The sequence below is a fragment of the Oncorhynchus masou genome, chromosome 30, assembly GCF_036934945.1.
Source record: "Oncorhynchus masou masou isolate Uvic2021 chromosome 30, UVic_Omas_1.1, whole genome shotgun sequence".
NCBI lineage: Eukaryota > Metazoa > Chordata > Actinopteri > Salmoniformes > Salmonidae > Oncorhynchus > Oncorhynchus masou.
The window spans coordinates 27,470,897-27,495,096 of record NC_088241.1 but is presented as its reverse complement, the minus strand read 5'-3'; the positions used below and the strand labels follow the sequence as shown (position 1 = coordinate 27,495,096).

The window sequence follows — 24,200 nt, the reverse complement described above, 5'->3', positions numbered from 1 at the left end:
CAGAAAACACGAACATCCGGTTTTCAGGGCTACAGCCAAACTTCTGCTTCCCCTAAAAACTGAAGTGGGATCTCTGCTCATTGCCCCTCCCCCACCACAAAACTGTGAATGTTTGATCCATTTTGAAGATAAATTAGGTTTTTGTTGCTGCCTATGATGTGCTAGCCGGTGCAAAGGGAATGAGTGAGTTGGCCAGCCAAACAGCCTGTCAGTCAATTTGCAGTCAGTCAGTCTGCAGTTAGTCATTTTCTATTAGGTGGTCTTGCTGATTCCCTGTAGACAACACATAATCCAGAAGTAACTTTTTGCTGGTGTTCCCTCTCTCTCTCTCTCTCTCTCTCTCTCTCTCTCTCTCTGATTCAGGTGCAGACTTGGGCCCAGCAGCAGGGCCAGAGGATCCAGGCCAGCCTGTCTGCTTTGGAGGATGAGCGGGAGAATCTGCAGCGCCTACTGGACTGGATCTCATCCGCCGAGGAGGCCCTCGACCTCAGAGACCAGGAGCCACCGGCTGAGAGCATAGAACACAACCAGGAACTCATCGTCCAACACATGGTATAGTACATGAACACAGAGTTTCACAGTCACAAACCATAGAGTCTCTACGAGCTACAAACCATACAGAGCACAGGACTAACAAACACAGCTAAACAGTTGCAATCCACACAGTATACAATAACCAAATACATTTACATTTGACATTTTAGTCATTTAGCAGACTCTCTTATCCAGAGATGACTTAAAGTGCATTCATTTTAAGATAGCTTTGTGGGACAACCACATATCACATAGTAAGGACATTGTCCCTCAATAAAGTAGCAATCAGCAAAATCAGCGCTATTAAGGGGGGGAAGTCAAGTGTGAGTATTAGTTCACAAAATACTATCTATTTTGTTCTTTACAGACTCAATTTATTTTTAGTTAAGACTCGAATAATAACTCACCATTCCTCTCTCCAGGTATTCATGGAGGAGTTGAACCGAAAACTACCAGATGTAGAACATGCCACAAAATCCTGCAAACAGAAGCTGATCCCCAAACAGCAGGCTTCGCCGTGCCGCAAGGCACTGACAAGTAAGTGAAGGGTTAGGGTTTGCAACCTGTTGGCTTAGGGACTTTGTATTTTATTGAATACCTGTTTCACTTACAGCACTAATCTGAGCCATATTAAAATGTTGACGTGCACATTTTTTGAGGGATTATGTCAAACATGGACAAATTTTACATTAAAGGCCCAATGTAGTCAAACACGTAATTAATTGTCCTGTGTTTTATACTGTATATATTTTCACACTATGATGTTGGAATAATGATGTGAAATTGTGAAAATTATGATAATGCCTTTTTAGTGTAAGAGCTGTTTGAAAACACCACCTGAAAGTTCTGCCTATTTTGATGGGATTGAGTTTTGGCCTGCCTATCGACATCACCAGGTGGCAAATTACAAGACTAAAGAGTTCCAAACCTCTCTGCCAATAACTGCTCGTTGTCAGTCCCCCCTCCACCCAATCAGACCACTCCCAGACAGTCCTTGCTAAATTCTTGCTTGAGAAATTGCTCTTTGCTGTTTTTGTGCATTTTTGACCACAGTAAGGTTTCCCCAGAAATGATTTGATATTCAGATAAAATATGTTGTTGTTTTTTTAATGTAAAAGGAAGTTTGTAGATACTAAGCTTAATTGAGGTATCCATCTTCCTGTGTTTGCTCCAGAGAGGAGGAGCATTCTGAAACTCCAGCCTATAGTAATCCCTCTCCCCCTGGAGAACCTGAACCCTCAGACCCCTCAGCTGAGTCAGCTGGTCAGCCACTGGCAGAAACTCTGGCTCCTGGCTCTGGTCAGACAGGGCCGCCTAGAGCAGCACGAGCAGAGGCTCCAAGAGGTGACTGCCACAACATACTGCCAGCTATATGTTAACGCTTTGCTTCACAGCGGTATGCTGCGTTCCCGTACATGCTTTATGAACGTTAGTTGTAAACGTTTGTGAGCAGCTTTTGGTGCATTAAAGTGCATTAGTTAATAAGACATAGTAAAAATGCATTATTAAGAGGGTATTCATTGGAGGTGTTACCGAGTTTCCCTTTCAATAGCTTCAAATGTGGATCTAAATTACTCTATGTACAGTGTTAATGTCATTTGTCACTAATATTATTGGTTTTCAACAAACAGATGGAGGAATTTGCAAACTTTGACTTCAACGTCTGGCGAAAGCGCTACATGCAGTGGATCAGCCACCTCAAGTCTCGGATCCTAGATGTGTTCCGAAACATCGATAGGGACCAGGATGGACGAATCAGCAAGAAGGAGTTAATCGACAATGTCCTGGCATCCAGTAAGCCCTGCCCTCATACCCACTCCTAGCCTCTCAGCGTCGGTCACTCAAACCCTATATCCATTTAATCAATATCAACGCCCATCCATGATTGATTTGATTTGTGTATAAAACTGCCACTTGGTACTAATGTCCTGGAGAGAACGATGGCCTTATTGAATCAGCAGAAACCTTTGATCAGTCTGTTATTAAAATCTTATTTAAATGTCATCTCCCATCACTGATTCAAAGTCTAAAACAAATCCACATATGACCTTTTTAGAATTCCCCACCAACTCCCTGGAGATGAATGCAGTGGCCAATATCTTTGACATGAATGGGGATGGCTTCATTGACTACTATGAGTTTGTGAGTGCCCTCCATCCCAGCCGGGATCCCTACAGGAGGACGCTAGATGCAGATCAGATCAACGAGGAGGTGAAATGTCTCCCAGAGTTGTTTTCATGCCCATGATCTCCAACGATGTAACAGCATACAGTTCCACGTATTACACCTGAACACAGCTGTGTTTGATGAACGTTATCTGACTCACGAACTCCCGTATCTCCCTCAGGTGAGTCGACAGGTGTCTCAGTGCAACTGTCCCAAGAGGTTCCAGGTGGAGCAGATCAGTGCCAACCGCTACAGGGTGAGGGACCTTAAACCTTTTGATTGTATGTCGGGTCATTGTAACAATGAACATGTGTTGAACTGAACCCAGAGAAAACTTTGGTCATAGGGTTGTTAATGCCAGACTATTGAAACCAGTTATGTTTTTCGTTGGCCTCTGCTGTAGTTTGGGGATTCCCAACAGTTGCGGATGGTGCGTATCCTGCGCAGTACCCTGATGGTACGAGTGGGAGGAGGTTGGACAGCACTTGATGAATTCCTGGTCAAGAATGACCCTTGTAGAGGTTAGTGGAGACTTAAAGTAGGACCGCATTGATTGATGAATAATTCTCAAATATAAGGTTTTAACTTTTAGTTTATTTTCGTCTTATTTTGGATTTCATCCGAACCATTTTGAAGTTTGTTAGCTGGTCATTTAGCAACATCCATAATCTCTTGGCTCGCATTTTTTTTTAGCAATGCTAGTGGGAAAGCTTGTATCAGTTTTTAGCAGTGCATTCAAAAGCATGTGGACAGCGACCTGTGACCTGAGAAGCACTGTATAAAGCTCTTTCCGCATGCCTTTAATACAGTCCATTTCCACTTGCATTGCATCCACTACATCCTCCCAAAACGCTTGCTTTAATGAAGCCAGATTCACAATGACCATTGATGTCTGTTATTTATTTCACAGTGAAAGGTCGGACGAACCTAAAGATAAAGGAGAAGTATTTATTCGACAACTCCCAGAAAGGAGGCTCGTCTAAAACCCTGACGGTCAGCAGGTCCAACTCCAGCCTGAGTCTCTACAGCAGCGCCTCGGCTCCAAGCAGCCCCCTAACACGCAAAGTAAGATCACGTATATCATAGTGTACTACCAAACCCCGAAACACTATTATCACTACCTGTGTATAAGCCTACAAACCAACAAGGTAAGCTTACCACTGTAACTTTAGTTCTAGCCCCAAACCAACACACTCTCCTTTGTAGAAGTATGCTAGTCCTCAAAGCAATAAGTTAAGATCATCTATTCATGTCATTGAGGTGGTTAGTATCATGGTTTGATCATCTCTATTCCATGGTCCAGGCCTTACTGCGGAGGAGTCTCTCAGGCGACCGATGCATCCGGCCCAGGAGCTCCATAGCTGCTCTGGGGTCAGATCTACAGTTCTCCACTGCAGATGAGGATTCTCTTTCGCAATCAGGTGTGTACAGTAAATCGACCCTCTATGAACGGAATTGGACTTGCAATTATAGTACAGTTCAGATGAGTTCAACATGATAGCCACTCCATTGACATAATGGCTTTTTTTTTTTTTTGTATTTTAAGAGGAAGCTGAAAGACTGCCCACATGATGAGGAAGGTATGTCCACTATGCGCATCATGTGAACGCTACAGTGATGAGCTCCACTACAGCCTTGGGGTCCAGAGAGAGAGAGAGAGAGACCAACAAGACAAGGCCTCAGTCACAAGCCCATAGACTGCCACTAAGGGGAACTCCACAATCTTCAGAAGTGATACAAAAGGGCCTGATTCTCTATTGGACACTGTGTTTGTAGGCTCTGTGAAGAGCCTCTGATTGTTCAGCTAGGGATATGGACATGACCTCTGACCTAAACCTGGACATATCCCACTACACTCCTCTCTGAGTCATTGTATTGATATAGTCGTCATTACGATCATCTATATCAATATGCAACTTCAACACTGGTTTTCCGAATATGACAGAGTCCGAGGATAGAGATACTGGAACAGTCTGCATGGATACACATTGCATGACGGTTATCAGTATAGATTACAATCTAGCTTCAATATTTGTTTCACCCTGTGCCCTTATAATGATGTCAGGGCACGCTGCGATCAAGCAACGATGTGGCCTGAAGCTAAATCACAAAACTCCACAAGAACAAACACGTGTATTAGCAGAAACTGGATTTTCATTTTTGAAGCTATATAAAGTCAGGATTTCATCAGCGACTGTCATAATTAGGTACTTTATGTTACTGTGTGTGCTGCATTTCTCCTTTTAAATAAGTGTGTCTGTAAAATGCGCTCACATGCAAATACGTGAAGGTGTGCTAGTATGCCCTGTGTTTAGTAACAAGACACAGACCGTCCAAAAGATGACTCCAAAAAACCTACACAGCCAATGAATGGTTCCATCATCTTTCACCGTGGTAATTATTTTTCCACAACATAATAGGAAACACTAGCTTGGTCCCAGATCTGCTTGTACTGTTTCGCCAACAACGTCCATAGTAGTTGGCAAGCCAGCACAAACAGATCTGGGACCAGGCTAAGGAAACACTGCTGGCGGGGCCCACATTGCTATTTCATGTTTCCACTTTAACCTGAACTGATGCTACACTTTTAAAGATGTATTTTTGACGTCCTGTTCAAGTATTGTTTTAAATGCTTCATTTTAAGATCAAAAAATGTATGAAGATGCGTCATTATTTTGTTGAGATTATTGTCTCAGGTTTGGTTTTGCCTTTTGATGTTTAAGGGTTCAATGTTTAAGTGGAACATTACTGTGATATTGTAGATGTACTTTTTATGTTACTGCTGTATAGTTACTGGAGGTTTTATATGGCAAGTTATGTTCTTCACACATTCACTTCTCCCCATGAAATGCACTTTTTATTTACTGAACTACAGTCAGTGCATCGGTTTGGTTCTGTATGTGTGTGTGTGGTGACACATTTTCTGATTTCATTCACTTAGCTTCAGTGTTTAGGACTAGAGAAATAGACTGATGTTTATTTGATTTACGATGAACAACTGTATTTCTACAGGGTTTCACGGGGTGTGACCCTCCCAAAATACAAAAGTGTAGTTCTCAATGAGATCTTGACTTTCTTTCTTCCATTCGGGTCTTAATACGGACTATTTTATGCAAACCAACATATTAATTTACAGTTGAAGTCGGAAATTTACATAAACTCGTTTTTCAACCACTCCAAAAATTTCTTGTAAACAAACTATAGTTTTGGCAAGTCGGTTAGGTCATCGACTTTGTGCATGACACAAGTCATTTTTCCAACAATTGTTTACAGACAGATTATTTCACTTATTCACTGTATCACAATTCCAGAAGTTTACATACACTAAGTTGACTGTGCCTTTAAACAGCTTGGAAAAATCCCGAAAATGATGTCATGGCTTTAGAAGAATCTAATTGGCTAATGTATTTCAAGGCCTATCTGCAAACTCAGTGCCTCTTCGCTTGAAATCATGAGAAAATCAAAATAAATCAGCTTCAGTAAAAATTTGTAGACCTCCACAAGTCTGGTTCATCCTTGGGAGCAATTTCCAAACGCCTGAAGGTACCACACTCCTCTGTACAAACAATACGCAAGTTTAAACACCATGGGACCACGCAGCCGTCATTCCGCTTAAGAAGGAGACGCATTCTGTCTCGTAGAGATGAACGTACTTTGGTGCGCAAAGTGAAAATCAATCCCAAAACAACAGCAAATGACCTTGTGAAGATGCTGGAGGAAACCGGTACAAAAGTATCTATATCCACAGTAAAACAAGTCCTATATCGACATAACCTGAAAGGCCACTCAGCAAGAAAGAAGCCACTGCTCCAAAACCACCATAAAAAGCCTGACTACGGTTTGCAACTGCACATGGGGACAAAGATTGTCCCCTGGTCTGGCGAAACAAAAATAGAAATGTTTGGCCATAATGACCATCGTTATGTTTGGAGGAAAAAGGGGGAGGCTTGCAAGTTGAAGAACACCATCCCAACCGTGACGCACGGGGGTGGCAGCATCATGTTGTGGGGGTGTTTTGCTTTGCTTTGGAAGTATGCTTGGGGTCATTGTCCATTTGGAAGACCCATTTGCGACCAAGCTTGAACTTTCTGACTGATGTCTTGAGATGTTGCTTCAATATTATGTGGATATATTGAAGCAACATCTCAAGACATCAGTCAGGAAGTTCAAGCTTGGTCGCAAATGGGTCTTCCAAATGGACAATGACCCCAAGCATAATTCCAAAGTTGAGGCAAAATGTCTTAATAAGGACAACAAAGTCAAGGTATTGGAGTGGCCATCACAAATCCCTGACCTCAATCCCATAGAAAATTTGTGGGCAGAACTGAAAAAGCTTGTGCGAGCAAGGAGGCCTACAAACCTGACTCAGTTACACCAGCTCTGTCAGGAGGAATGGGTCAAAATTCACCCAACTTATTGTGGGAAGCTTGTGGAAGGCTACCCTAAAAGTTTGACCCAATTTAAACAATTTAAAGGCCATGCTACCAAATACTAATTGAGTGTATGTAAACTTCTGACCCACTGGGAATGTGATGAAAGAAATTAAATCTGAAATAATTATTTCTCTCTACTATTATTCTGACATTTCATGTTCTTAAAATAAAATGGTGATCCTAACTGACCTAAGACAGGGAATTTCTACTTGGATTAAATGTCAGGAATTGTGAAAAACGGAGTTTAAATGTAGTTGGCTAAGGTGTATGTAAACTTCCGACTTCAACTGTATGTCCCTTTCTTCCTTTTGAGCCTAGGCATATAAGCAAACGGTCCCACCTATAGCAAACGTTCCTCACATGCGTCTCTCAAACAATTACACCTCCGCATACAACAACTATCAGACAAAGGATTGATTCACTCAATATTACAAACCCAAAGAAAACTGTTTATCGGGTGACATGCTTGTGAAAGTCTACACCCTCAACTCTACCTCCGACAGATGAGGCTTGAGGCTGACGATGTCCTAAAATTGACACTGTACATTTTTTTTGTCTGTAGGTGGCATCTGGACTTGTCCCTGCTCAGTCTTGTATAGTGCTTGCCTTCTCTATGGTTTACTGTATGCTTACCACTGTAAGCAAGTGTGTGTGTGTGTGGGTATGTGTTAAGTGTGGGTTTTCGATTTTATTGAGACTGGTTGAAGAAGGGTCGCATCTTATATGACAAAAGCAGTGGAGTGTATACTTTACATGTGTGTACACAATAAGGTTTGGGCTTATGCAGTTATGAATAAGAAAAACAAGAAACGATTCATTCCACTGTTATTTTACGCTTCAATGTTAGAACATTGAGCAGTACAGATCTCAATGTACTGTAAAACACTATAGCCAGATTATTCTACTGCTATGCACCCCTATCTTTCTGTACTGCACATGTCAATTTCTATATCCAGCACTTGTTCTGGTATCTAATTTAGGAACACTGTCGAATCATGTCACTAATAATGTTTTAAGTCTATTATTGTAAAAAATAAACCATTTGTAATGAAATTAAGAACATTGCTCATATTTTATTACACACTTTTTTTTAGCTTTAATTTCCTATCTTTTATTTCTGACCTTCAGACATCATCTCTGCTCCATTTAAACACATTGGGTTCTCATAGTTAATTGTGACAGAGAAGTGACACGTATGCTAATCATGAATTGTATAGTATACTCTATGTTAGTACTCTGTGAAATCAATTAGAGACAGGAAATCATCCTGATAGCATCAACTAGCACGACCAGGGTGCTGAAGGAGGATGGAACATAAACTCAGGGAAGAATCAATTCCTAGTCTCAAATGACCATGTCTTTTGTTCTTGTACCTAATAAGAGTATAGAAAGAAAAAGATCTAACATCATTCCCAGGTGGTCGTCTTACTCTGTAATCTTTGTTTCTGCTTTCTCCACACTAAGACCCTTCATAAATGTCCAACTTCCTGTTAATACACAAAACACACAAATGTGTATTGTATAAAATGGAGCCACAAGACCCAGCAGAAAGAGAGAAGGGGAAGAAAACAGTCAATTGTGTTTCCACACACACACAGCCAGCACCAACTCAGGTCATGAGAGTGACCTGCTTGACCGGCTTGGCCTGAAGTGAAACCACCATAGTGTCCTGTGACTGGACTTGTGTCCAATTCACGAGTTCCCACCAGACCTGGGTTCAAATAGTGTTTGCTTTTTCTCAAATACTTTGATCTAGGGCTCTATTCAATCTGTAAAGCTGAAGCGTTCCAGAATCCACAATAGAAATGTAAAGGTCACCGTGAATGCAGACTCCGCCGAAGCGGGAACGTTGCCTTTTTGAAATTTCAATCCCGCTGTAAAGCTGAACTTCTGCGGTGCGGAGTGAATAGAGCCCCGAGTTGTGTTCGATTGAGCCTACTTGGAGTGCTGAAAGGGTGCCGTTTGCAGTTTTAGGACTATATTTCCTTGTTGATTCCATTCCGCCAGGCAAGCTCAATCAAGCGCAGCGAAAAGTATTTGAAAGAAGACACAATGCAATCTCAACACAGGTCTGCTTTGCACGCACACATCAAAATGCCACATTAAAAATTCTGTTCCATGTATGTTGAAGCCTGACATTGTCTAACAAAACAACATCAGGACAGTTATGATACACTATCCATGCCTCAAAATAGACCAATGTTCTGTTCTCTCTAGTCATTAACCCTTCACCTCTGGACAGAGGGTGTCTCAGTCAGAATAACACATGATGTAGAATGCCCTGCAGAAGGACCAGAGGGAGTTGCAAAACAAAATCAGATGAGAGTTGGTCATTTACTGTACTGCTCTACTTACTGTAATGCTGGGAAACATGTTTGCCACATTAGGCTGTATACCTATTTATTTACGCTACTCAGTACCTCAGCATCCTAGGCAATTGACTTCGCTGACTATACTTTTGAGTGAACGTGCCCAATGAGAGCAATTGAGAGAAAATTCCTCTAGGCAGACCATGGGCTCCTTCAACTGCACAGTCGAGTGTGAGTTATATTGTCCTGCTTGGCCAGACTCAACACTCTCACTGTGCTGATAATGAAGGAAAGAATAGTCAGAACAATGCCTTGCAGCTTGGATCCCTTCCCAAAGACAGGAAAGAGCTCATTTAATGAGAGACCAATGTGAACTGTGTTACTGAGGATGGTTTGCGATTCACAGCCAAACCCTGCCTGACATCCAACTTAAGCCCGTGACTATAGGGCGCATGAATCTGACAAACCATCCTGGATTACAAAAAGTCAATCTGAGAAAATGTTTTCGTAACTCTAGAACTTTACCAGACAAAATGTAGAAGCCCTACATGATAGGATAGGTTAAGCAAGGGTGGCGGGTGGGCAGAGTTGGAGATGTGTGGGCACATGGGAGGGTATGTTGGGAGGGATGGGGAGGGCTCAGGGAACAATCAGGGAGTTGTTTGTTTATTAGTAAAAAAAAATGTTTTGTGGTATTCGGAGCAGCTTAAATTTTGAAAAAAAGAATGCTAAAAACTTCAAAAATAATAAACAATGTGTTTTCGTAACTCTAGAACTTTATCAGCAGCAAACAATTAAAAGTATACGCCTTGCATTAAAACCTTGTGGAATATAAACGTGACAAAGGATGCTGACAACAAATGTGCAGAGGTAAAGGATCTGTAGGATTATTATTTATGTTTTCTACAATGTTGATTCTGGGCTCAGTAACTCCCAGCACCAAAACATGTGATAAGCTTGGTAGTGTGGGTGTTAAAGATTGCTAGAAATGTTTTCCCTTTGGCAGCACGTTCAGATGACAGATGCTCAGTAAACTGCATCTACTGTACTGTAAGCATGCTCAAGTTTTAACGAATAAGCATCAAATCAGGGTGAAAATAATTTGAGGAAATTAATATCTGGCCCAAATAAATATCTGTCCTTAATTGAGTAGTGGAGGGGGTTTGAGATAGAAGGCGGAGGGGTGCTCGTTATCTGCACTCAAATCAACTCCCATCTAATCAAGCTCCAGGCCAATCAGGTCCATTCATTTGACATCATGGAATTTATGCTGAACAAAAGCTACCATGCAGCCCCCCCCTCTGAAGTCAAAAATCACAAGCTGCTGTCCAAAGCTGTCGTATGGTTGGCTGGGCTGGGCTACACACCAACCCTTCCAACCAGCAGGGAGGGCACAACCCTACTACCCCACCCTACCTCACTTCCACAGCCGCCCAGCTCCTCTCCCCCTCTCCAGCCTCTGTAGCCCAGGACATTGGCTCCCTGAATGGACCCCTGTGAACCAAAGTGCAGCAAAGCCCCCCCCGAGTCACGTGATAGTCTGGTACAGTAGTTATACACACACAGCACCATCCCACTGTTATTTAACAGACAGACACATCAGCAACCTGCACAAGGTCGCTCCAGAGCGTAGCGTATCATCACGGCAGCCTCACACAAACATACTCTGTCAGAGGACCATCACATTGCGCTGTGGAACTCCAAAACCAGCAGCCAATATCCATCAACTGCATCCAACTCTGTCTGACTGAGAGGAAGCTTACAGAGTCAGGTAGGCGCTTCCTGTCGGTCAGGATTGGTGTTTCGGTCAGGATTGGAAATTTGTCATTAGTAGATGAAGAACTACTATATCGTGTTTTGAGAAGAGTTGCGTTAGGGGTTGAATACCATCATGTTACATGGCCATCTGAGGTTGAGGATCACTGGTATAGATATATAATGGGGTGGTATTTTTCCTGGTTGCTTAATTAGTTATAAAATCATCACTTTTATTTTACTGTCTTTTTATAGATTTTATTTGACACATGACAATTACTTTTCAGGTGTGCATAACTATCATTTATCAAGTTTACACGGTAATTGGGATGGACTAACAGAAGCATATTTGACTGTATTTGGAAAAGAAATGACATAACATTTTGGACTGAGAGCTGCAACAAAGTTCATCAGGTCTCTTCAAAGATAATTGAGGAACTTTGTATGTTTCTTACTTTACATCTTACCCAAGACGACATACCTCATAGGATTTAAAATGTCAATTCACGTTAAGTTGCATTCCCCCTTTTCTAGCAATTAGTGGTACAGTACAGTATATCCAATATGAAGTTTGGTGTTCTTTAGTTTCTCTTCTTCTAGCAAGTAATCTGTGTGAAACTAATTTGATTGCAATTATTTCCATGCCTTATTTTACAGTCAACAACATACTGAAACTTTTACCAAGGGTTGCACAAGGAAGAACAAATAGGAATGGTCTTTTTGTCACAATGATTATTCATGTAATGTAGAAATAATGGCTGGAGATTGGTTACAGATGTACAATACCAAACTAGTTGAAATGTGTGAAATACAGTATGGAGGATGTTAGAGCTTTTCCTTGAAATACATGGGATAGTTGAAAAGCAATCGCCATTGCATTGCATGTTAATTGTCAAATGCAGATTAATGCACTTTCTCATCAGTCCTCATATCACTCTGTCTTTCTCTTGTATAACTGTTCTGGGAGTCCTTTCATAAAGAGGCGAAGGAAAAAAACGAAATCAGATGCTTTTAGCACCATCTACTGGTCTACAGGCGATGTACCGTATATTCAATAGCGTTTCAGTAGGACCCGCAGGTCTACTTAATACTCTTGTTGATTTCTACCGAAGATTTGTTGTGAACAAGTCAAACAAAAATGGCATAGTTTAAATACTTGTTTCATCAAACAGAGTTTGCCACGGTGAGGTGTGATTTTATAAATGTATGTATTTTTGCCGAAAGTGCACTTCACAGTCAATTCTTCACTGTGAAGAAACATATGTTCACTCTAGGCTGCATCCATCTGTTTTTTGTTTTGTTTTTGTTGGCAAAAACAAAGCAAGTTGTAAGAGCTTGAGGAAACACCTGCTGTTTCTCTTGGGGAAAATAGAAAAACAATTAGGTAATAATCCTTTAGTATTGTGGAGTTTTTGTTATTGAAAGCTTTAAATTGTATGCTAACATGGGTAACTTTTTTCTCATTAGACTGGTTCATGTGCTCCAGCTACATAATGCAGTGTTGGATCCAATTACGCAGCCCAACATTCATCTGAATCAGGAGACAATCATTAGACCAGAGCAAACTAAAGAAAATGTTAGCTGACAGAATCCATATGTGAGAAAAGGGTAGAGGCATGATGTACTCCAAACAGGATTGTCGACAACATTCCAGGTAAACGCTGCAGATGCCAACTCAATTGGAAATTACCTTTGAATGTCAAGCGAGCTGTAATCCGGTTATGGATTGAATCCAGCCAAAATTGTGTCATGTCAAATTAACAATTAGAAAAGATCAACAGCACAATATGACTGTGACATATATATATAATATATAATATGACTGTAGGCGCCATACTAGAGGGCAGAACATAGAGATAAACACATGTATCAATCTCTATGGGGTAAACACATTTAATGACTCTCCAAGGATTCAAGGCTGTTGGAGAGACGTGCTGAGAATATGGGACAGGAAGAAGATTGAGCAAACAAGTCAAGCCTGCTTTTCATGTGTTTTGGGTGTGTTGTTTTACAGTCAAGTCATAGACATTACAGATACACAGAGTGGTCAAAGTAGCATATACTGCATTTCCTTTGAGTAGGTTATTAAGGGGCACAGTGACAACTTGTTTCATCATCAGCCTTTCAGGTCAGTGCAAAAGGACACCTGTACTGGAAACTAGGAGCAGTGACACTGTTAGTAGTGTCACGGTCTCAGGTTACAGTCTCCTAAAAAAAAACAATCTGGAGTAGTCAGAACTGCCCTCTGACATTATGTAATAAATACACAGTTTCTTATGACTGGTGTGTAGTAGAGTACTTGGCAGCTCTCTCTCTCTCTCTCTCTCTCTCTCTCTCTCTCTCTCTCTCTCTCTCTCTCTCTCTCTCTCTCTCTCTCTCTCTCTCTCTCTCTCTCTCTCTCTCTCTCTCTCTCTGTTTCTCTCACGCTACAGCCAACGTTTTCTGTTTAGGGGGCAGAGCCAAGGTCATATTTTCTAGGGGTGGAGGAGAGGGGGAGGGTACGTAGTTGACCCCTCCCCCTTTTGCTACTGCAACTTTCTCTTGTGCTCTCGGGGCTGCAGGGAGGCAGAGCTGCAGAGCACATGGCGAAATTATTTTTCGAACGAGGCTCCTTTAAATCCGGGGGATTACGGTGTCATAGACAAGAGAAGCCTGTGTACTTCCTGTTCTGTCAATTGAATGGGATACACGGAATTCGTGAGTTTGTGCGTGTGTATGTAATAGCGATAACGAGGGGGGAGGGAATATGAACTGAATGTACACACTTGCCGGATAATGTAATAATGCTCTGATCACAGTGGAGTGAGAAGTTACACAAAAGAGGAGATATAATAGGCAGTCCCACTCCATCACAAGGTAAGATTATCATTCGTCTGAGTCTAAGGGGAATTAGAAAATAATTCCACAAGCCTCTGTAAATCCATCTGCTCCACACTGAAGCTGAGCCTGTTTGTTAATTAGGCAACATGGGATAGAGAAATAGTCTAACCAATAGTATTATTGGTTTGACTATTTCCTCATCACTCACATCCCATGTTGCCGAATTAACAAATTGTCTTAGCTACAGTGTGGAGCAGATGGAATTAGTACGTCTTCCATGTAGGATGGTTTCAAGCTGAAGAAAAACCAGGAAGCGGAACTGAGTTACTGTGAGCATACAGTAGTTCTGTAAACTCTTAAGGTCGTGTGTGTGTATGTGTGTATCAGCATGTATGTAAACAAGAACAGTGTTTCTCTCCATTCATACACTGAGTGAGGTGACTCATCAACTATTCAGTTTCAGACGTTGAATTACAGGCAACTATGAATCAGCAGAAGTCACAGTAACACCCTCTTACCACGTTGTACTTGCACAGAAAATGATGAAGTGTAGGTTCAGCCTGTGTATATGGGGCTGTTCCCGAGACTAGTGAGTTTGTGTGTGAAAGGTCAGGTACTCTGTGCCAGACTCAACATTGGGGGTGGACGGAGGAGAGTCTGAGAGTTATGGTCGCATACTTCGTAGCAGACAGGCTGACTTTGGTAACCAATGACAACGTGGGTGAGAGGATACCCCCACCAATACTTACACATAGGCTAACCTTGAGGAGAACCAAGGGAACTAAGGACATGTGTTCATATAATGTTGTCATTGTGATGATGTTGCAGAGCTGAGAATGGGTATTTTGATTTAGTTCTGTGTTCTGGTACAATGAATAGTTTTTGGTAATTATGCCTTTCAGCACCCCAACAAATGTCAGTTCATGTTGTTCACTAGTTTGCTCCAAATGGGGGAGTGGTGGTTGGGTTGGAGGGTAATAAAGGAAAATATATATATATATATATATATATATATATATATATTTTTTAAAGATCTGTATGAATTTGCACAAAAAAAATATATATATATATATTTTTTTAAAGATCTGTATGAATTTGCAAAAAAATATATGTGGGATTGGAAATTGCAGACAATTGCATTGGTGGAAGCTACAATCTATCTGCAATATTAATGCTGATTTATACCCCACCCCCCAAAATAAAATATCAGTACATGATCAGTATTATGGCAACGTATGTTGTTGCATTTTAATCATGAAATTGTGCATTGTTTGTGTGTTTCAGGTCCTTTATGCAAGTTGTTTACTGGCTGTGCCCCTGCCCTTCACCATGACTCTCCTAACCCACGTGCTGGCATGTCTCTTTGGCATGGGCTCCTGGGTGGCCATCAACGGGATGTGGGTGGAGCTCCCCCTCATAGTGCCTGAAATCCCAGAGGGTTGGTACCTGCCCTCTTACCTCACTGTGCTCATCCAGATGGCCAACGTGGGGCCCCTTTTCGTCACCCTCATGCACCGCTTCCGCCCAGGCAAGCTGGACGAGCGGCCCGTCATCTACTCCATAGTGGGCCTGGGTGTGGTCGCCACCTTCCTCCTGGCCTTCTTCTGGAAGCACACGGTGTCCCTAGCGGGCGCTGCGCATAGTGTCCCCCTCCTAGTGCTCTGTTTCCTACTCTCTGTGGTGGACTGCACCTCCTCGGTCACCTTCCTGCCCTTCATGATGCGCCTCGGGCCCCAGTACCTCACTACGTACTTTGTAGGGGAGGGCGTTAGTGGCTTGGTGCCTGCCATAGTGGCTCTGGTGCAGGGGGTGGGGGTGGTTCACTGTCGGAATGCTACAGTGGCTAGCTTAGCCAATGGGACCTTAGGGATTAACTCCACGGTAGGGGCCAGTGGAGAGCTCCAGGCTCAATACCAGCCTGCTAACTTCTCGGCCCAGGTCTTCTTCCTCTTCCTCAGTGCCATGATGGTGGTGTGTCTGGCCGCCTTCCTCTTGCTCAACCACCACCCGGCCGTGGCCAGGGAGAGGAAGCGCGAGCACTACTTCAACAGAGGCCTGGCAGAGGAGAAGAGTGACCAAGCCCTGTCCCTGTCTCACAGACCTCAAGAAGAGAAGCCCATGATCAGTTCTCCGGATGGCCACCGGAGAGCCCGGCGGAGCTCCTTCGGGACGGGCTTCTACAGTGGGCCGGAGGTGACGTTCATCTTTGTGGTTCTGGCTTGGGTCAATGCCCTGACCAACGCAGTGCTGCCCTCAGTGCAGTCTTACTCCTGTCTGCCCTACGGGAACCAGGCCTACCATCTGGCGGCCACCATGGCAGCCGTGGCCAACCCCGTGGCCTGCTTCATCGCCATGTTCCTGCCCTTAAGGTAAACCCAACTCTGGATTAGCATAACCGACTGATCAGTAATTTACTGAACATAGACTCTCAGATCTATGCAGTCACCAGTGAAGGCTGTTGAAGGTAGACATGGGGAGGAGTCATTGTAATGGCTGGAATAGAATGACTGTCAGTCACTGAATCAAGTTGACGTCTATAACAAAATACAGAATAAACAGCATTACGTAACATTGTACTGTCTCATCCTAAAACATACTTCAACGGATCATTTAAATAATCCAAACCCCTTGAATTTTCCAACCCACTTCCTCAACTCACCTTCTAGCTTGTCCTTGTTCTTTTTTTCCAGGTCGTTGGTGCTGATTGGGCTTCTGACAATAGTTGGGACAGGGTTTGGTACTTACATCATGGCCATGGCTGCACTGAGCCCCTGTCCTCTACTGGTCCACAGCGTCTCAGGCACCGTACTCATAGTAAGGCTCTTTCTGTTATTACGTCATGGAATAGAGAAAATACATGTGTTACGTTGCAAGATTGCTGATAACACCTGAACACTGCATGACTGTCATTGATTTCATTGGGCCATTGAAAACGACATGTTTCTGAGTGAAAATGAGATGTTTGAGGTCAAGCAAAGTCTTCCTAAACAACAGTAAACAATCAAACTCATGTCCATGCTATTCGGTAATGTAGTTAATGATCCTCTAATGTACTGTGAATATTGACACAATGCTAGTATTTTGTTTGTAATGTCTATCTACTCTGTTGTAGGTGATCGCCTGGATGTTGTTTGTCCTGACCCTCTCCTATGTGAAGGTGATCATTGGGGTGATCCTTCGGGATGAGGGCCACAGTGCCCTCGTGTGGTGTGGAGCAGTAGTACAGCTTGGCTCCATGCTGGGTGCCCTGTCCATGTTTCCCTTGGTCAGTGTCTATGGACTCTTCAAATCAGGGGACCCTTGTAACACCATGTGCACAAAGTAGGGATTAAGATGTGGCTTACTGTTGAAACTCACTGTAGAAAACAATAATTGTTGACACTGGAAATGTATATTTCATCATGTGAGTTTGTCTCTTTAAACTGATTTTGACGTATCTAGTCTGTTGCCAAAGCAATTAAACATCTCCCTATGGTTGCGGAAGGATCTCTTTGAAGCACATCCTCAGATTAGAAACTAAATGGCACCAAACCATTTGTGTTTGTTTTCTGTTGAATAAAGTTGAAAAACATAGGGTCTTAATTTAATCACCTTGTTGCAAGATAGCTTCTTCTGCAATGCAGGAGCTATAAAACGTGTATTGTATTTGAGGTTTAAGGCTTCTGAAGTTTGCAATTTCCACTTTGACATTTCAGACTTAATTTTCCCTTGTGAAAAATGTTTCATTCCCTATAAAATGTTCCATGAATTATAATCCACATAACAATTTACATTTCCTGTTGCTGCAGGATTATTTTCCTGCTTTTGCAAACGGGCTCAAATGAAGATCTGAAATCTGTAAAGTGTGGGAGGCCAACTTTTATTGTTACAAAGACCACAAAGATGATCATATTTAATTGCTAAGCTTTTTGCAATTCTTCTTTAAAAGAAGCTGAATGCCTTGGAATATGTTACAGGGACAAAACAGTGCCTTGATTTTGGAGTTTCTAGTACTGCAAATGTCAACCAAAAAGGTTATTTATGTTTATTCTTTACCAGTCTATGTCTAATGTATTTTTTTTCAAAACCAAAATTTGTCTTACATGCTTTGTATACGACCTTACTGCAGTCATAATGTAATGCACTGTAATTATGTATGGCTCGAGTCATTTAAAATGTATACATAAAAAAAAAAGATATATATTTGTATTTCTCTACTAATTGCTTACTTCATTATCAACTTTCTGTAGTTTATTTATCACTAGCATGGGTATAAAGCATCACTGTAATCGTAATCATACTTAGATCCTTTGCTTCCAGAATTTGACCAGTAGGTGTCAGGCTAGGATAATGGTAACACGAGCTGAGAGTGAGATCTGAACAGAGCAGGGGTCCACATCCTCAGACCTATGGATATCACATATGCCTTCAATCTGACTGCAAGATCTAATGGGAAAGTATTTCACTTTTTTTAAATGTATTTTTTTCCCCTTAACACTGCTTTCTTAACAAGTGTGTATACTTCATTTTGTGTAGGCATGTTCCTGTTATTTATTTAAATTTAAGTCCTGTACAGTAGCTAGATCATTGGTGTAGACTTACAGTATGGTTTAGGATTTAAACAAATGTATTGATATACAACACATTTACTCACATTAATGTTACCATGAATATAGCCCTTTTATATTCAAGATCATTTTATAAATATCACTTGTATCACATTGATAATGATGAAGGGTAATTGTTTCTATATTTTTAGGAGGCCTTCTTTTTATTTTATATTTTTTTACATGAGTCATTTTCTATTTGACCTTCCTTCTGCTTTTTAAACGCTTCCTGAAATTGCTCAAATTACTGTAGGAGTTGTGCATGTCTCTTGAGTATTGCCCCATGCCACTAGAGTCATGTCTCGATCATTTCCTGAGTCTCACCCACTCACAGTAACTTAGTGAGAGCAGTTGATGGGTGCAGGTGTGTGTTCCTTTTCTCTACAGACCCCCTACAGATAGAGAGCACTGAGGAACAAAGTCATACCCTGATTCAGGCCCCAGTGGATTCGTCATCTCCTGTCGTCTCATATCATACATATATGCTCTTATGTCTATTTGTGGCTTTAATGGTTGAAGTGTGCAGGGGCCCATCAATAACACAGGTTAGAGAACTTTTAGGTGCTGAGTAATATATGCAGGGATTTCTTTGACTTATCCTCTATTTGTCGAGAGAGCCCTGGCCAATTAGGATGCTTCTTCTGTGAACGCTATTGCTTCTGTGAATGTGCAAACTGAAATGCAGGTGGACTGCCCTGACCTACGTGAAGGTGGGTGCTTTGGAGTAGCAATGGCCATCTCTCTCTCTCTCCTATTGTCTCTCGAACCAATTCTCTCGCTCAGTCTCTCCCTCTTGACCCATATCTCACACTGTCCGTTTCCCTCTCTTGGCTCACTTTGATTATGCGTACAGCATACGTTGTGATCCTAATTTGAATTGAAAACATATGAGGGGAAATCCTAGCTCCCGCTGCTCTTTAACGGGCCGATGTGGGATTGGAGAATGCTGAGAATGATTGAATTTTGTGTTAAGGCCAGGAACGATCAGGTCTCGCCTGGCGTTATGCAATCGACCATTCTCCCCTAACAACGCGACGTCTGGTAAAAGCCAGAGAGGGAGGGATGGAAAGCCCGATGTCTGGACGAGACCTAAAAGGGATTTCTCTAAATGATTCAAGGCAATACTAAAGGAATGCTGAGCGATCAGAGGAGCCAAATGAGATTTGATTCACCACTTCAAATGCAGAAACTCTGGAGGCGACTGCTTTTAATATTGCTAAAATAAAAAGATTTTACACTGTGATGCTTGACACACTATATTTCCTGACGGACGGAAACATATGGTTCCTATAGGAATCCTGCTAGGCACTATTATTTATATGATTATGTCATGTCTGTTTTCGTTCTACTCTTTCCACCTGCTTGGCTGCATTTGAAAGTCTTATTGAGCAAAGGCCGGCTTACTCCAGGCCTTAAAATTACCACTTTGTCCAAACTCATCAAAACACTTTTATTGCAACTTCATATTATCATTTTGGGCCCTTTGGGGAAGGCTTTTGTTTTCCGTTTAGCCCATTACAGAGTTGTCTTGACCTTGCCTACTCCTTTTGTGCGACCATGTACAAAGTAATCAAAAGTTAAAAGCAACACAAGGTAGGCACCTAGCAAAAAAAGCAAATATTTTCTGATAAAACATTCATATGGGCTATATTATATATCAGGCAGGAAATCATTGGAGATGACAGGGTTGCCTTGCGGTTAAGTCCAGTATGGGTTTACAAAGTAGATGGCTACTTCTAGTATCATCCTTCTCCCACCCCTTGTCAACCAATTTTAGCTGACTGACCGACATCCGGAGTGTACTACCAGAGTGTACTATATCTATTTTTTGCAATACTTCATCAAATAAATTACATTTGTGAGATGAATGAAATGAACGAGTTAGGTACTCTATGAGTGGCAAGCTTTACTGCTCTACACTTCATGAACCAGGGCTTGTCACGTCCAGAGGGCCCATGTGGAGAGAGAGTGCACCTGTGGAACCCCCAGACACACTGATGCACACACACACACACACACACACACACACACACACACACACACACACACACACACACACACACACACACACACACACACACACACACACACACACACACACACACACACACACAGTCCCATCACAGAGAGTGCAGGGGCTTCTGTTAACATAATACTCGTCTGTTATGAGTTTTCTGTGCTACAATGCACACAGTAGGGACTATGAAACAGAATGTCCGAGCTGCGGTCAGAGAAGGAAATACCTCTGTGTTCACTGGCTCTCTAAAACGTGGAGGCACTTCCTTGTGAGTCCTCTGCGAGTCATCTGCTGAAGGCCTCAAAGCAGGGCATACAAAACCCATTTGAGATGGATCACAAAAGTTCTCATGTGAGGGGAATTTCTGGATCCCAAATGGTATCAGGTGAGGAAAACCCTGTTGGACCACAGAATGTGAGGAAAAGTAAACTGTTATTAATGACAAAGGTTAGTTGTGATGGAAGACACTATTTTCTTAAGTTACTTCATTGTTTTGCTCTATGTGATATATTTTCGTGAAGGTAAGACTGGGGGGGCTATATTCAATCCGTATCGCCGAATGTCAGCGTTTCACCGGGATTGACATTTAAAGGCAATGTTCCCGCGTTAGCCGAGACTGCATTCACTGTAAACACTGCATACGTTGGCTCAATCAGAAATGACCTTCACATTTCTATTGCTTCAGCGATACAGATTGAATAGAGCTCTAGATGTTCACTAAGCATTTTATTTCCACATCTAACACACATCTTTAGCTAGTCTGGCTATGCTGATTCTCTACGCGCTGAATAAGGCTGCGGCCCGAAACGTGTCCGTGCAGAGCAATTTGGATTCATTGAAGATTATTTTCTGGTGTCCTGTCCATCTCATTTACTGCATTCAGACAGTGAACCAGACTTAAACTTCCTGTTGAGAAGTCCTATAGTCTCCTCTCTGTCAGGAAGCCAATCCACCAGGGGTGTGCCAGCAGGTCACCCCGAGGTCACGCCGGGCATCCATTAGAGTGCTCATTTAGTGGATTGCTCCTTTAAGAGGAGGGATTGGCCTGTTAAGGCAAAGAATCATTACCCCCCTCGTCCCGCCCCCACCCTGCTAACAATCAATACAGAGGGATCATTAAAATGAATAGCTGGACACTCCCCTTTTCTCCGGATCCTCATTGTGAAATCAGTGTCAGGGGATATGAAGATTGAGCCGAGAGAAGGCGTCTAAAAGCCTCCAGTGATTGTCATGAAGTCATCTTAAGCCGAGAGCCCATGGCTGAGAGAGAGAGAGAGAGAGAGAGAGAGAGAGAGAGAGAGAGAGAGAGAGAGAGAGAGAGAGAGAGAGAGAGAGAGAGAGAGAGAGAGAGAGAGAGAGAGAGAGAGAGAGAGAGAGAGAGAGAGAGAGAGAGAGAGAGAGAGAGAGAGAGAGAGAGAGAGAGAGAGAGAGAGAGAGAGAGAGAGAGTACTAAGCACCCACCTGAACTCTGACGAGCCCTGCTTTTAGCCCATTAAGAGCAGCCCACGTGTCTGCTGCTACTGTAACATCAACACAACTACATAGCGTATACAGAACTGTATGGTAGACAAGCTTGAGTGCAAATACTAGGGTCGATGACTGTACAGTATGTGTGTGTTTTGCATGAATTTAAGAGCACTAAAAAGGAATCCGAAGGGGATGTCGGAATTAAATGCATTGGATTGATTGACACACTGAAACCTTATGATGATATCAATAAATGGACTATTTTTGAATGATTTTCAATTCAAGTCTCCTCAAGCACAACAGTATGTCCTCGTCAGAATTGTTTGAATCCTTGCATGACATTTCACCCATCGCAAAAGAGAGATATAGTGAATCAAGTTGAATGATTGCAGATGAAGAAAAGATACGCACACAGTTTTTCCAGTCCATCTGGCTCTGTCTTTTTGAGTGTCTCTTAAAGTCACTTTTAAAAGGGGATTCGTCTTTGTGACCGCAGTGATGTGACCATGTCAGTGGGTCATCTGTTGGGCTTGTCACGTGTCCAGAGGGCCCATGTGGAGAGAGAGTGCACCTGTGGAACCCCCAGACACACTGATGCACGTACGCACGTACGCACGCAAACACACACACACACACACACACACACACACACACACACACACACACACACACACACACACACACACACACACACACACACACACACACACACACACACACACACACACACACACACACACACACACACACACACACACACACACACACACACACACCCTATCAACCCTCCTTCCCCGCTCCCTATGAGGGGCAATATAATCATTCATTCTCTTCACGGGCAGTAGATGCTGATCTGAGACCAGCATTAATATCGCCACTATCCTGCTAAATTTGCATAACGACATACCCTTATGTCTCTGTGATCATGAACCAAAATATCCATGCCGTTTTCTCCTTTACCCAAAATAGAAAAACATCTAAAACATCTCTATTGCTTAGAATGACAGAATATCAAAGTCCAACTGTATGCATGGTCAAGCAATCATCTCTTAAAGCATCTCTTAAAGTCGCCCCCATGGCTCTCTCAACATGCCCTTCATAACAGAGGTAAGTTATATCCCGGATTTACGATCTGCAGATGGCTGAACTGGAGGAGAGGAGAAGAGAGGGCAAGAGCCGAACCACTGTGCCTAGCTATGCATTCACTTTATAAAAGCAGAAATCAAGGGCTCAGTGGGAACACAACGAGAGAGGAAGCGGAGCCATAAAGAACCTGTAAATCTACCCTCTGAAATGTCTTAGCGGTGCCCCGTGCTCCGTGCCAGGTGAAGGGTGCACGAGCGCCCCCAGGGACCAAATGGCACGAGCTGGAATCATTACCATTCATTGGGATCACTGGGATCTTTTGTCACTTACAAAGGAAGCACATAGAATCAAGCCACGTAGGTACACCTGTTAAATCTGTCGATGTATCTCACGCAGTCTTAGGCCACTTCATCAAATAAATGCCCCTATAACATGAACCTGAATAGGACCATTGCTATTTGTCTGTCAGTTAGATTGTTCTTCTAAATCAACTATATGGGTCCTCTAATAAAATGATAGCGGTTTCAATGATTTCTCAACTGTGTCAAAGGGTAGCTGTCTCCGGCAGAGGAAGACCTAGGTGAGAGCGGGCGCCAGGAAAAAGAGGCGTGACTGCGTCTGTAAATAGAGGGGCTATTTTGGGACTGCCGTGGGTGTACAGGGGAGCACCGCCCAGGCCTGCCCGCCTGACTTCTGTCACTATGACGATGGGCCATTCGGAACTTTGCTGCGAGATGGAAAAAGTCTGGAGGACTGGCAGGTGGTACACAGGAGCGTGGTACAGCTCCCTTGGCGAGAAACACCATGCCACTCCCATAACCACCCACTCCACACATGCAACACCTTACTGTAGGCTACACACGTCCATGCAAAGACTTTACACCTGAAGGAAATGCATGTTTAATTGAGTATAGCAGCTAGTCAGGCTCGTCAGGTCAATCTGAATTAAGGTAAAGGCTTGAATCTTGGATCAATGGCTTGAATTGCATAAGAAGAAGAATTCTTTGCTATTTGTAGTTCATTTATG

The 24,200-nt window shown here is 42.6% G+C and overlaps 2 protein-coding genes across 3 annotated transcripts in view; both read left to right on the top strand.

Moving 5' to 3' along the window:
• LOC135521622 (microtubule-actin cross-linking factor 1, isoforms 6/7-like) overlaps window positions 1–5,763 on the top strand; it is a 31,698-nt gene extending 25,935 nt beyond the window's left edge. The window contains exons 27-36 of the mRNA XM_064947328.1: window positions 364–552; window positions 957–1,071; window positions 1,709–1,878; window positions 2,166–2,328; window positions 2,591–2,745; window positions 2,882–2,956; window positions 3,104–3,221; window positions 3,611–3,765; window positions 4,004–4,121; window positions 4,247–5,763. Coding sequence (XP_064803400.1) covers window positions 364–552; window positions 957–1,071; window positions 1,709–1,878; window positions 2,166–2,328; window positions 2,591–2,745; window positions 2,882–2,956; window positions 3,104–3,221; window positions 3,611–3,765; window positions 4,004–4,121; window positions 4,247–4,272 — 1,284 coding nt within the window. The 3' untranslated portion in view covers window positions 4,273–5,763. The remainder of the gene's footprint in view (window positions 1–363; window positions 553–956; window positions 1,072–1,708; window positions 1,879–2,165; window positions 2,329–2,590; window positions 2,746–2,881; window positions 2,957–3,103; window positions 3,222–3,610; window positions 3,766–4,003; window positions 4,122–4,246) is intronic.
• Window positions 5,764–11,017: 5,254 nt separating this feature from the next.
• LOC135522464 (riboflavin transporter 2) lies at window positions 11,018–18,197 on the top strand. Of its 2 annotated transcripts, none has more exons than XM_064948743.1 (4): window positions 11,018–11,213; window positions 15,302–16,386; window positions 16,708–16,831; window positions 17,130–18,197. In XM_064948743.1, exons 2-4 carry the CDS (start codon window positions 15,347–15,349, stop codon window positions 17,340–17,342), a joined length of 1,377 nt encoding a protein of 458 aa, XP_064804815.1. In that variant the 5' UTR covers window positions 11,018–11,213; window positions 15,302–15,346; the 3' UTR covers window positions 17,343–18,197. The 2 variants fall into 2 exon arrangements, with proteins under 2 accessions (XP_064804815.1, XP_064804814.1); XM_064948742.1 differs by lacking the exon at window positions 11,018–11,213 and adding an exon at window positions 11,228–14,053.
• The last annotated feature ends 6,003 nt before the right edge of the window (window positions 18,198–24,200 follow it).

Bases quoted from the DNA above. Each gene is read 5' to 3' on its own strand.
- LOC135522464 (XM_064948743.1), top strand. From the start codon at position 15,347: ATGACTCTCCTAACCCACGTGCTGGCATGTCTCTTTGGCATGGGCTCC. The intron at 16,387-16,707 runs GTAAACCCAACT...CTTTTTTTCCAG, and splicing joins GCCATGTTCCTGCCCTTAAG to GTCGTTGGTGCTGATTGGGC. The intron at 16,832-17,129 runs GTAAGGCTCTTT...ACTCTGTTGTAG, and splicing joins TCTCAGGCACCGTACTCATA to GTGATCGCCTGGATGTTGTT.